At 40.5% G+C, this 14,429-nt stretch overlaps 1 protein-coding gene across 1 annotated transcript in view; it reads left to right on the top strand.

Annotated features, from left to right (window-relative positions):
* RAD54B (RAD54 homolog B) overlaps positions 1–14,429 on the top strand; it is an 86,131-nt gene that overhangs the window by 5,576 nt on the left and 66,126 nt on the right. Inside the window, exon 3 of the mRNA XM_037058740.1 lies at positions 2,225–2,393. Within this exon, the coding sequence (XP_036914635.1) occupies positions 2,225–2,393 (169 nt within the window). The remainder of the gene's footprint in view (positions 1–2,224; positions 2,394–14,429) is intronic.

The following is a 14,429-nucleotide window of genomic DNA, read 5'->3' as shown; positions in this document are numbered from 1 at the left end:
AAGTAAGTGACATTAAGTTCACACTGTTGTGCAATAATTACCACTGTGTGTATGTGTTTCCTCATCTGAGGACATTTTTTCATTGCTTTTAGAGAGAGAGGGAGGGAGGGAGGAAGAGAGACAGAGAGAAACATCAACATGAGAGACACATCAGTTGGTTGCTTTCTCATACATGCTCCTACCTGGGATTGAACCTACAACCAGGGTGTGTGTTCTGACTGGGAATCGAACCCACAACCTTTTGTTCTGTGGGACGACACTCCAGCTGAGTTACACTGGCCGGGGCGGGTCTGCATGTGTTTAATCCAACATAATTTTAGAGTTCTGGCTACAATGTAAGGAGAAAACATAGTTTTTCATTTAAAATATTTTTTTACAAAACCAGCTTTAGTTAAATATGGTTCACATTCCATACAACCTAGCTACTGCAATTCACTGGTTTTTAGTCTATAGAGTTGTGCAACAATCACCAAAATCAATTTTAGAACATTTCATCACTCTGAAAAGAAACCTTATACACAGCAGCACTCGTTCCCCTGTTTTTTCGAATTCCTCAGCCCTTGGTCACCACTAATCCACTTTCTGTTTCTATAGATTTGCCTGTTATGGACATTTTATATAAATGGAATCATACAGCAATGTGGCCTTTGGTAAACACTGAAGTACTTAGAGGAAAAGGAGCACAGTGCCTGCAGCTAACTCTGAAATGTGTACACACACACACACACACACACATACACACACATGGGAAGAGGGAGGCAGGGAAAGCAGGAAAGTACATGTAACAAAATGTAAACATGTGCTGAATCTGGTAGAGGGTGTATGGGACTTCCTTATCTTATTTTTGGAATGTTTCCATAACTCTGAAATTATATCAGAATAACATGTTGCAAAAAATAAAATTTATGACCTCCATTAGTTTATTACTGTGACTTACTTTAAAATCTTACCAGATAGGTTTTTTTTAATGTATCTGAAATTTATTATCATGAATATTTATAAAGGTATGACAATGTGAGTTATTGTTTTTTAAAAACTCAGACATATTGTGGTAGGCAGAAAAATGGCTCTGTAAAAATGTCCACGTCTTAATCCTTGGAACTTGTGAATATCTTACCTCATGTGGCACAAGGGACTTTTTGACTAAGTGATTAATGTTAAGGACCTTGAGATGGGATAATTATCCTGGATTATCCGCCCAATATAGTGAAAAATAGAAGAAGGAGATAGAAGAGAGGGTCAGAGAGGGAGATCATGGAGGCAGGGTTAGAGAGATGCAACATAGTTGGCTTTGAAGTGGTGAAAGGGGCCACAAACCAAGGATTGTGGGTGGTTTTTAGAAAGTTGAAAAGACAAGGAAATGTATTCTTCCTTATAACCCCCAGCAAGAAATGTAGCCCATAGCCCTGGCTAGTGTGGCTCAGTAGGCTGAGTGCCAACCTGCTAACTGGAAGGTCACAGGTTCTATTCCTGGTCAGAGCATGTGCCTGGGTTGCAGGCCAGGTCCCTAATTGGGGCTGTGCTAGAGGTGACCTGTTGATGTTTCTCTCACGTTATTGTTTCTCTCCCTCTCTCTTCCCCCCCTTCCCCTTCTCTCTAAAAATAAACAAACAAAAATGTTAATAAATTGAAAAAATAAAAACACACTGACAGTATTATAAAAATTAGCAGTATGTATTTATTTTATTTTTTAAAAGATTTTATTTTATTTTTAGGCTGAGGAGAAGGGAGGGAGAAAGAGTGAGAGAGAATCATCAATGTGCAGTTGCCTCTTGTGCCCCCAAATGGGGACCTGGTCCGCAACGTAGACATGTCCCCTGCCTGGGAATCTAACCAGCGACCCTTTGGTTCGCAGGCCAGCACTCAGTCCACTGAGACACACCAGCCAGGGCTAAGTATTGATTTTAATACTGAGAAATTTAGCAAGAAAAAGAGCGATTGACTGTGAGAATAGCATGTTATAATTTGTTTGAAAGCTCTTCTGATATGTTATTTAAAATACACTATAAGTATAAACACAATTTTTATTCTCATATCTTTCAGCTCTTAGATGTAAATACAACTAATTTAAAATACAGTAAAAATTTGATTTAAAATTTACTTTAAATACCTATTCCCTATTAATATACAGAGAAACTTAACTGGTAGGTCATGTTTTAAATTAGGAATATATTGTGTAAAAATATGGAAAATTAGATATTTTCTGCATATTTCATTCTTATAGGGTGCTGTAGGTGATACTTTCCACCAATCACAGACTGATCCCGAAATATGCAGTTTAAATCTCCTGCCTGCTGAAGAAAGTGCTAGCGAAATGAATCATGGGGATAATTACAGGGGAAAAGATTGTTTTGAAGCATCTGCAATGCCAACATTAAACCTACATCATACAGGTAAGACTGCACTTTTTATTAGTCATGTTTACTCCTGACCGGTTTTATTACAGTATTATTTAAATTGATTATTAGAATGAAAATGTTACATTCGAAAGTTATTGCTATAAAACCAATAGATTGTTGGCAATTTAGATTTTTTTGTTTCATAATTTTTCTTAATGACTGGATTAATGGCCATGGAATTCAAATCTTTTATTTTATAATAGGTATATGTCTAATATTGTTCATTGTAAACTTAATGGTCAAATACAGTCTTTTCCTCAGTTACCAAAATGTGTTTCAAGATGTGAAAAAACATTTCTAAAAAAACGTGTTGAGTACTATAAAATTGGAGAGGTGAACTTGAAAGAAGCAAAATCGTTGATTCATTGTAGTCCATGGAGTAACTCCAGGTTGGTGAGATGGGGATTATGAAGGTATGTACCTTCAGGAAAACCAGGCATTTAACAAACATTCCCTCTCCTGCTTTGTCAACTGAGTTAAAATAATGATTATGGTTCTTTTTGTATCTATAATAGATCAGTATTATTCAGGCAATTAAAAAAATAATTAGGATTGTTCACAGATGTTTATTTGGCCTTGTGAAAGGCAACATCAAGACTACATTTTTCCAAAGTGTATTTCATTAATTTTTGGTTGAATAACCGTATTCAGGGAGAGAGCTCCATCTGCTGGTCTATAGAATTGTAACTTCCATCCTTAAGGTACCAACCAGTGTAAATCAATAAGTGCCTTAAAGTGCTTCCTCCTTTTGAAGGAAGTTCTTGAGCCTGGTGGTGATTAATTAATTTTACCTATAAGTGGGCTCGTTTCTTGTTGAGGCAGAAAGGAATTCTGTGTTTTCTCAAGTGGCCAGGTTCCTTGGTGCCACTTATGTTCCTTGTAACTTTAAATGTTGGGAAGGACTTTGGAGCTGGAACCGATTCAGGGAGCTTTGCAGAGGCAGCTCTGGGCGTGGCAGTGCCGCTGCTGAGTCTCCCTGATTTGCTCTCTGCTTCCTTTCTACCTCCCTTTCCTACCTTTGTTAGATGAATGTCCTATTTTCCTACACTTTCTTCCCTACTCTCAAACCTATAGCAGATAATGTATGGTTTTTTCCTGTCACGGTAACTAATCTCTTCAGAGAATAATACTTGGACTCTACAGTATCACACATGATGTGTTACTTATTTGGGGTGTAGTTGATTTTTATTTGGGGTTTTACTATGGTTTCTTATTCTCTTCCCTGCTAAATATAAGAAGAGAGTTAAGAGTTAAGATACATTAAAGAGGGCCCTGGCTGGTTTGGCTCAGTGCATTGAGTGCCAGCCTGTGAATCTAAGGGCCACCTGTTTAACTCCCAGTCTAGGGCACGGGCCTGGGTTGCAGGCCAGGTCCCTGGTGGGGGGCGTGTGAGAGGCAACCACACATTGATGTTTCTCTCCTTTTTCTCCCTCCCTTCCCCTCTCTCTAAAAGTAAATAAATAAAGTCCTTTAAAAAGATACATTAAAGAGAGAGTTAATTTACTCGACTCTTAATTCCTTAATCCTTCTCTGATTTAGTTCAGTCAGTGGACTGAGGAACCTCTGCCAACCTTCTGATAACCTTCCTGCCTGTCATTCAGAGAGAGAGGTTAACTGGAAAGAACAGCATTGTAAGAAGCATCTTGCTTTCTGTGGTGCTTGTTGGAAAGGGATGTTGTGTATAGGAAAGTATGGAGGTAAAAGACCTACCTGTGTAGTGTCCATTCACCTTTTGATAACCTTTCTTTTTTAAAAAATATATTTTATTTTATTGATTATACCATTACAGTTCTATTTCCCCCTTCATTCCCCTCCACCTTGCACACCCCTCCCCCACCCTTCCCCCCTTTAGTTTATGTCCATGTGTCTCAAGTTCTTTAGATTCTATATTTCTCCTACTATTCTTGCCCTCCCCCCATCTATTTTCTACCTACTGTCTATGCTACTTATTTTCTGTACCTTCTCCCCACCTTCTCCTCCTCCCACTCCCCTGTTGCTAACCCTCTATGTGATCTTCATTTCTATGGCTCCACTCCTGATCTACCTGTCCACTTAGTTTGCTTTTGTTTTAGGTGTGGTTGTTAGTAACTGTGAGTTTGCTGTCCTTTCACTGTTCCTATTTTTTATCTTCTTTTTCTTAGTTAAGTCCCTTTAACATTTCATAAAATAAGGGCTTGGTGATGATGAACTCCTTGAATTTGATCTTATCTGAGAAGCACTTTATCTGCCCTTCCATTCTAAATGAAAGCTTTGCTGGATAGAGCAATCTTGGATGTAGGTCTTTGGATTTCATGACTTGGAATACTTCCTTCCAGCTCCTTCTTGCCTGTAAGGTCTCTTTTTAGAAATCTGCTGACAGTCTGATGGGAACTCCTTTGTAGATAACTGTCCCCTTATCTCTTGCTGCTTCTAGGGTTCTCTCCTTCATTTTAATCTTGGCTAATGTAATTATGATGTGCCTTGGTCTGTTTCTTCTTGGGTCCAACTTCTTTGGGACTCTCTGAGCTTCCTGGATTTCCTGGAAGTCTATTTCCTTTGCCAGACTGGGGAAGTTCTCATGTAGTATTTGTTCAAATAAATTTTCCACTCGTGGCTGTTTCTTTTCCCCTTCTGATACCCCTATAATCCGGATGTTGGAACGTTTAAAGATGTCCTGGAGGTTCCTAATCCTCTCCTCATTTTTTTGAACTCTTGTAACTTCACTTTTTCCTGTTTGGGCATTTCTTTCTTCCTTCTGGTCCACCCCCATGATTTGAGTCCCTGTTTCCTTTCCATCACTATTGGTTTCCTGTGCATTTCCCTTCATTTCAATTAGTTTAGCCTTCATATGTTCCTCTAATTTGTGGCTAAAATCATTCTGTGAGCATCCTGATTACCAGTGTCTTGAATTGTGCATCTGAGAGGTTCGCTGTTTCCTGGTCACTTAGAGTTATCGGCTCTGGGGCTTTGAGTTCTTCTTGAGCCATATTTTGGACTGTTTGTGCCTGTTACGTATGAAGAGCAGACCCCTAGGTGTTCACCAGGGCCGGGACCTAGTTGCTGGGGTGTGACGCTGTATGTGGGGGCGGGGCCAATGGAAAGCAGTGGCGGGCACCCTTTGCTTCCTCCCCCTGCCACTGCGGGCCACGCAATTCGTCCCACTGCTCGGGAATGTGCGACCGTGGTCAGCTGCTGCTGGGTTCGTTGCTGGGAGCTGCTCGGTCCGTCTCAATTCTCACTCCCACCGTTTGGAGCCCTCACTGGGTCCACCTGACACTACCCTGTATGCCTGGGGTCTGGGGATCTTTCCTGCCCAACCCCCTCCACTGCTGGCTCCGCCCCTCTTACCTGTCCAGTCGAATAGTTTGTTGTTGTTGGACTTCCGTATAGTTCAATTTTCTGTTCTTTGGCTGCGTCTTTGTTCTCCAAACCTTTGTTGTATTCAAACTTGGTTGTGGGAGAAGGCACAGTGTTTCCACCTACGCCTCCATCTTGGCGGAAGTTCTGATAACCTTTCAATCCTAGATCTAATCCACCTTGAGTTGAAGGTCCAAGCCTATGTGTTCCAGTTAAAATATATCTTCATTTTTCCTCCAGTGCCTTTTTCTTTTTAAAAATATCCTCCATATGTAGAAGAGAATAATCCAATTCAAAATTGAGTGGTTGTTAACGTTTTGCCTTATTTCTGTTTTCTGTTAAATTATATGAATAAAAGTAAGCATATGCTGAATGCTTTGGAGTATTACTGAACATTTCATGTCTGCAAATAAGAACAGGGCTGGACAGAATGTCTAGGTAGTACACTCCTACCAGACCAAGGTTGCATGTGTTCAGATAGGCTTGGCCAAAGAATCGAGCCATCATATGCTCTATTGCAGAAGAACCTGTGTGATTACTAATTTCAGTAAAGTATCACTACCAAATTAATGCAATTCTTGAATTTTATTGCTTGTATTTATATTTAATTCATGCATGTTGGATTTTTTTGTTATGATAAAATATCCATAACATAAAATTCAGCTTTTTAAAGTGCACACAATTCAGTGGCACTTAGCATGCTTACAGTGTAGTGTAGCCATTACCTCTACCTAGTTCCAGAACATTTTCATCACACTGGAAGGAAAACAGGGACAATTAAGCAGTCAACTCCCCACTCCCCACTCTCTTCCCAGTCCTGGTAACCACTAATCTGCGTTTTACCCCTATGATTTTGCCTGTTCTGGCCATTTCATATGAATAGAATCAATAGTCCCTTGTGAACTTTTTTTTTTAGGTAAAAAATTAGGTAATGAATGCACATGGTAAAAAATTCGGAAGTCATGAAAAATATAGTAAGAAGCCCTCCTTCCTTGATCCCTAGCTGTCTAGTTTCTTCCCCCAGATGCAACCAGTTACCAGTATTTGGGGTATCTTTGAGATATTCTTCATTCGGAACCATTTGTGTGTAGTATATTTGCCCATACAAATGATTTTTCACTAGCCACACTGTTCTGTAGTTTGCATTTTTGCTGTAACAGTCTGTCTGTCTTTGAAATCTTTTTGTCAGTGCAGTTAGAACTACCTTTTTCTATTTAAAAACTGCATGATATTCTATTGCATGGATTTGCCAAATGTATTTAATCAGGGCCTTATTAACGGTTATTTAGGTTGCTTGGCATCTTTTGTTTTGTCAAACAAAAGCATAATGAAGATCTATGTATTATAAATGTATGTGAGAACATACCCATAGGATAAATAAGTTGGAGTCGGGTGCTGGTCTGAAATACGTGCATTTGTTCTTTGGATGGATGACAATGAATTGCCCCCTGCAGAGGTTACTGCCAGTGTACACTCCCACCAGCAGTGTGTAAACAATGTGTGTATCATTTGTTGTGATGCTCAACCTACGTGAAAGTACGTATAGGCATACCCTGTTTTATTGCACTTTGCAGATGGTTTTTTTTTTTTGCGAATTGAAGGTTTGTGGCAACCCTGTGTCAAGCAAGTCTGTTGACTTCATTTTTCAACAGTATTTGCTCACGTCATGTCTCTGTGTCACATTTTGATAGTTCTTGCAATATTTTAAACTTTTTCATTACTGTTATATTTGTTGTGGTCTGTGATCAGTGATCTTTGATGCTGCAATTGAAATTGTTTTGGGTGCCATGAACGACACCTATGTAAGACAGAGGGCGACCCCTGGGGGCTCTGCATGAATTCGGTGTCCTCCTTCCCTGTGAGTTTATGTGACTGTCTGGCCTGTATAGTATCAGGTGTTGACTGTTGGACCATCCCCATAACAGTAGAGCGGGAATTCCTTCCTCACAGTTGGGTGGATAGGAGGCAGTTCAAATAGAATGTTATGCGTACACACATGCATTTTTCTAAAGAGCTTTTCTGAGTTTCTCAGATAGGCCTGTGCCTCTTGCTCTCCTTCCCCCAGTGCTAAAATACTGTCGTATAGACTTTGTGAGGTATGTTCCCCTGGCTATCTTTTGGGAAATGTCTTCACTCGCTAGGATGTTGTTTGGTCTAAGACCTCTTCCTCAGTTTTCTGGGTTGGGTGTGAATGGGAGTATCCCTGTTTGAACAGAGCTGTATGTGGGGGTCTGCTTTGTGCTTTCGGGAGGACCAGCATAGCATCACTGAAACAATGACAGCATTCAGCCTCTACTTTTCTGGGGAAGAATGAACTCTATTCGTATCTTGCATCTTCTTTGAGTTCTCATTTACAAACAAAATGTGAGAGGTAGTGATTTAAGCAAGATAAAATAGGCAAACAGAATAAAAACAATGGGAAGAAAGAAAAAACACAGCAGACTTTTCTTACACTGGTTTCTATGCTTTTGTTTTAAGTATTGATAAAAAGACTGGCTTATCTAATTGATTTTTAGTGGTATGTGCAACTGGAAATTCCAGGCTTCAGAATTGACTGCCCTTGCACTTTAAAGGGTGTCATCATGGGCCCAATTTCTTTCTCTTTTTCCCATCAGGCAGCTGCAGTATTGCCATGGTAGTTAGGTTGGGCTCCCCTCGTGTCAAATGATAGACCTCAGCAACTGTAGGGGCCACATCCTTTTTTCTCATCTTCTGATGGCAAGCAGATGGTGCCTACTAATAATCACTAGATAAGATTTTACAACTCAGTGCTGCTATTGGGCCACTTTGCTGGGACAGGGATTCCTGACCTTAGACCCAGGAGTGCTGCCTGTAAATGGGCAAAATGAATGTTGGTGAGACACCTTCAGCATCCACAATCACAAAGCAAAAAAAAAAAAAAGAAAGCTAAAATAAATTTGAGTAGCTTGGCAACATTTATAGTATACAAAATTTAACTAAAGGCTAGGTTCTTGCCAACCAGCTTCAGGGACACTGGCTCCTTTAGCTCAAAATATTTTTATCCCAAGGAGAAGACTTGGCCAAACTGAGTTTCTTGACTGTTGACTGGGAGCTGGTCTATGCAGATGTGTGTTAGTTTAGATTGTATGGAGTAAATCTGGGATTCAGGTAGCATGCTGGAGTAAATTTTACTCTTTCAGTCTGTGAGATGATTAGGAAATACCTGTATTGGTCTCTCTCCCCAGTTCCTGGCACAGAACTTCTAAAACTCTTGTAATTTCCTCAGTGATGAGAGTGCCAGGAGTGTCTTTGTTCTAGTATTTGGTCATTGACCCCAGTTTCTGACAGAGTTCCTGAATCCCTTGGAATTTCCTGGGTGATAGGAATGTCTTTTATTTCAGTGAGTTGACTTTTGGTGGGTTCCATGATTAGAAGCTTATAATTTTCAACTCTACCCCTGTTTTCCAGAGAGGGGAGAGCTCAGTATGCATGTGTGGTTCATGGCTACTGTATTGGAGAGTGGAGTTCTAGACCTTTTTGGAGTGCGTTTTCATGCGTATGTATGCATCTACTTTCTGTACTGATACAAAGGTGTTACCAGACAGGAGACCTGGCCCTGAGTGGCTCTGCCTAGGGCCAGCTGGTAGTGTGTGGGTGTTTTGTGCAGGAAAAATTTCCCAATACAGGTCCAGGTACTTTTTAGAGGACTATGAAGGTACACTTACTAAAGCTGGGGACCGTGAAAGAGAAAGGGCTTATGGTACAAGAAGCCACCAGAGACAGCCTAGGCCTGGCTGCTTTAACTCACTGGGAAGTCAGAGCAAAGGGGGCCTTGGGGACAGGTTCAGGGCTTAGCCTGGGACAAGCTGCCGATGCTCATTGCTCCCCTGGTTGTAAGTCTCGAGGGACCCCTAGAGTTTAGGGGATGCCTGCCTGTGAGGGAAGAAGAGAGGGAAAAAGAGGGGGAAGGGAATGGCATCGGCTGCCCTCCAGAGGGAGCCTGCGCTCATCTGCCCCTTCTCTTGACTGTTTTCTCTCTCTCTTGCAGGTGGGAATTTAGGGGAATTTTATCTCTCCCTTGCAGGGAAGGTCTCAGGAGAGGGTTTCAGTTGCTGTTTATCATTTTCCAGGTGTGTTCTTTCAGGGTTAGTGACAGGGCAGGGGGTCACTAGTCATTGCAGCTGGTCCTGCTTTTCCCACCTTATTTTGCTGCTTTTCTGGGCCTGTAGCTGAAACACAAGTGAGCCCTAGATGTTATCTCTAGGGAGGTGACCTTTTGTGTCTGGCTGTAAATTGACCTGTCAGTTTGTTCAGCTGCCTGTCTGAGTTTCCCCGACTCCACTGGCCCTGGCTAACTGGCCTGTCTCAAAGGGAGCCCCTTCCAACGGAAGCCAGAGCTATCAGCTCAGAGGAACTGCTTTGCCTGTCTCACTTCCCAAACCTTTGGAATGTTAAAACTGGGCAAAATGACACTTGGACTGAGCCTAAAGCAACACTTCATTCCAAAGAACTGTTTGCAAAGATAACAAGAAAGCAGTTATTATGACTACTGTACTGAAAATTGAAGCCGCTTTTAGAATCAGCATCACTATATTAGCTTATCTGCACCTATAGAAATTTCTTCCTTAGCTTACCACCCTTGCTCCTGTTCATGTAACTGTTCCCCTTTCCTGTCTCATAAATGCCTCTTGCCCTCATCTCCTAATCGGAAGACTATTTGGGTTTCTGCCTGAATCAGTGATTCGTGAATAGCTATTATTTTGGATCTCAAACACTTTGGTCGTTGTGTTACTGGAAAGTGGACCTGGCCCTGAGTAGGTCCGCCTACGGGCGGCTGGTAGTGTGTGGATTCTCGTCTTTGTCAGGAAAGATTTCATGGTGATTTTTACAGGATGTTTATTAAAGCCGGGGGCGGTGAAACAAGGAAGGGCTTAGGACATTGGAAGCAACAGGGGAGCCTAAGCAGAGCTGCCTTAGCTCTTTGGAAACGTTATAGGAAAGAAATGAGCCTTGGCCAGTCCGGTTTAGCTCACTTGTTGGAGGAAAGGGGGGTCAGGAGGTTAGCCCAGGAAGAGCTGCTGCTGCCCATTGCTGCTTGGCTGCAAACCTTGTGGGGCTGGTTCCTTGGACTTTAGGAGGTTCATGGCTGTGGGGGCAGAAGAAGGGGAAAGGCGCAAGGTGAGGGCATGTTCCAGAGCACACGCGTGTGCTGTGCGCTGAGACCTTTGTTTTGAGTGGTTTTAAAGTTGGGGGACTTAGGGGTGGTTTTAGGGGAGGGTCTCAATAAAATATTCATCAGTGTTATGCTGATGTGCCAAAATGAGATTTATTCTTTTGACTTCTTCTGCCCTTGGCCTGGTTGGCAAATAACACTAATTGGGTTTTTGGGTTTTTTTCCAATTTTTTTATTTAATTATTTTTCAAGTACAGTTTTCTGTCTATTACTCCCATCCCATCCCACCCCCGAGCTCCCCCCCTTTCTCCCATTTCCACCCTTCTCAGTTGTTGTCCATGTATCCTTTATATATGTTCCTCTAAATCCCTCCCCTATTTCCCCTGAAATTCCCTCCCCTCTCCCCCCTGGTCACTGTCAGCCTGTTCTCTATTTCAGTGTCTTTGGTTATATTTTGCTTGCTTGTTTGTTTTGTTGTTTAGCTTCCTGTTAAAGGTGAGATCATATGGTATTTGTCCTTCAACACCTGGCTTATTTCACTCAGCATAATGCTTTCCAGTTCCATCCATGATGTTGCAAAAGGTAGGAGCTCCTTCTTTCTTTCTGCAGCATAAAATTCCATTGTGTATATGTACCATAGTTTTTTGATCCATTCATTTACTGACGGGCACCTAGGTTGCTTCCAACTCTTGGCTATTGTAAATTGTGCTGCTATGAACATTGGGGTGCATAGGTTCTTTGGGATTGGTGTTTTAGGGTTCTTAGGATACAATCCCAGCAGTGGAATTGCTGGGTCAAAAGGCAAGTCCAATTTTAGTTTTCTGAGAAAATTCCATACTGTTTTCCATAATGGTTGTACCAGTCTGCAATCCCACCAACAGTGGACCAGAGTCCCCTTTTCCCCACACCCTCTCCAACATTTGTTGTTTATTGCTTTGTTTATGATAGCCATTCTCACCGGTGTAAAGTGGTATCTCATTGTAGTTTTAATTTGCATCTCTCTGATAGCTAGTGATATTGAGCATCTTTTCATGTGTCTCTGGATCCTCTGTATGTCCTCCTTGCAGAAGTGTCTGTTCAAGTCCTTTCCCCATTTTTTAATTGGGTTAGTTGTCTTCTTAGAGTGAAGTCGTGTGAGTTCTTTGTATATTTTGGAGATTAAACCTTTGTCTGAGGTATCATTGGCAAATATGTTTTCCCATACAGTTGGTTGTCTTTTTATTTTAATGCTGTTTTCTTTAGCTGCGCAGAAGCTTTTTATTTTGATGAGATCCCATTTGTTTATTCTTTCCTTTATATTCCTTGCTCTAGGGGACATATCAGTAAAAATGTTGCTGCGTGAAATATCTGATATTTTCCTGCCAATATTCTCCTCTAGGACTTTAATGGTGTCACGGCTTATATTTAAGTCTTTTATCCACCTTGAATTTATTTTGGTGTATGATGTAAGTTGGTGCTCGAGTTTCATTTTTTTACATGTAGCTGTCCAGTTCTCCCAACACCATTTGTTGAAGATGCTGTCTTTACCCCATTTTATGTTACTGCCCCCTTTGTCGAATATTAACCGACTGTAGAGAGTTGGGTTTATTTCTGGGCTCTCTGTTCTATTCCATTGGTCTATGTGCCTGTTTTTGTGCCAGTACCAGGCTGTTTTGATTACAGTGGCCTTGTAATACAATTTGATATCAGGTATTGTGATCCCTCCTACTTTGTTCTTCTTTCTTAACATTGCAGCTGCTATTTGGGGTCTTTTATGATTCCATATAAATTTTTGAAGTGTTTGTTCTATGTCTGTGAAATATGCCATTGGTACTGTAATAGGTATTGCATTGAATCTGTAAATTGCTTTGGGTAGTATGGACATTTTGATGATGTTAATTCTTCCAATCCATGAACATGGTATATGTTTCCATTTGTTTGTGTCTTCCTTGATTTCTTTCTTCCGTATTGTGTAGTTTTCTGCATACAGGTCTTTTACCTCCTTGGTTAGATTTATTCCCAGATATTTTATTTTTTGTTTTTGCTATATCAAATGGGATTTTTTTCTTGATTTCTGCTTCTGCTGATTCATTGTTGGTATACAAAAATGCCTTTGATTTCTGGATATTGACTTTGTATCCTGCTGTTTTGCCAAATTCATTTATTAGTTCGAGCAGTTTTTTGGTAGAGTCTATAGGATTTTCCATGTACACTATCATGTTATCTGCAAACAATGACAGTTTTGTTTCCTCCTTTCCGATTTGGATGCCTTTTATTTCTTTTTCTTGTCTGATTGCTGTGGCTAGAACTTCCAATACTTTATTGAATAGAAGTGGTGAAAGTGGACAACCTTGTCTTGTTCCTGATCTTAGTGGAAAAGCTTTTAGTTTTTGCCCATTGAGTATGATGTTGGCTGTAGGTCTTTCGTATATGTAGGTCTTTATTATATTGAGGAATGCTCCCTCTATTCCCACTTTGCTGAATACCTTTATCATAAATGGGTTTTTGTTATTTAGTTCCCTGAGTAGGGCGATTTAAGCTATTTACCCTCTGGCTGGGGAGGAGAAATGTAAACCATTTCCCCGTACTCTCAGATATCCTTGATTTAGGGATGGTTGGATTTACTATATGGCCTCAAAGTGCTTGTTTAACCATTTGTCTCAGCTTCCCTGTTTTGCTTGTCCTGGCTTACCTGTCTCAATTTATTTTTAGGTTAACAGTTTTGGAAGGTCTTACACATGTAAAGTATTAATGGACACTCCAGATCCATGTCCAGAATGCCATTTTTATACTTCCATCAACAGTATGGAAGAGTGTTCTTTGCCCTGGCTCCTTAATCCACTCTTGACATTTTCTGTCCTTAAGAATTTGGTCACTCTTATGAATGAAAATTATTTTTTGTATATATTTCCTTGATTTAGTGAGATTGAATGGTTTTTAATATTTTTATTAGTATTTCATTTCTTAACACAATATCTGTATTTTTCCCCCAAATAACAAAATATTATTTAAAGGCAGTATAAATTTTGTGTTTTCACTTTTCTTTGAGTATCTGTGATCATCAACTTTTCAATTCCTATCTCTATGGACAAGAATAATTTTCATTACTATTTACTACAATTTACTGAGCAATAAAACTGCCCAAAGGCAAGGCTAGGACTACTACCAAGTCAAGATTACTCAGTAGGGTATGCCAGGCAACACCTAGCGTTCTGTAGAACGCCCTGCATTTTTTCCTGATGGATATACATTTAACGCTTCTTGCACCTGACCTGGCTTATTGTGAGAACTCAGTACATTTAATTGGCTTCTCTTCCATTGAAAGAATGAAAAACAAGCACTTGAAAATTTATGGCATTTCTGCAGAACTACACAGTTTCCTGGTTAGGCGCTGTTTTTAGTTAGATTCACCTTTGATTTCCTTGGGTCTTGCACAGTGCTTGGGAGTGTGGGGTTTTTTTTTTTGTTTTTTTTTAAGATTTTAAAAATTTATTTGCAGAGAGAGGGTAAGGGTGGGAGAAGAGATGGAGAGAAACGTCTCAATGTGTGGTTGCCTTGCACACCCCCAACAGGGAACCTGG

Source organism: Sturnira hondurensis, unplaced genomic scaffold (genome assembly GCF_014824575.4).
Source record: "Sturnira hondurensis isolate 20B ecotype Veracruz unplaced genomic scaffold, ASM1482457v3 Scaffold0010128, whole genome shotgun sequence".
Lineage (NCBI taxonomy): Eukaryota > Metazoa > Chordata > Mammalia > Chiroptera > Phyllostomidae > Sturnira > Sturnira hondurensis.
This window is presented reverse-complemented; position numbering and strand designations above follow the sequence as displayed.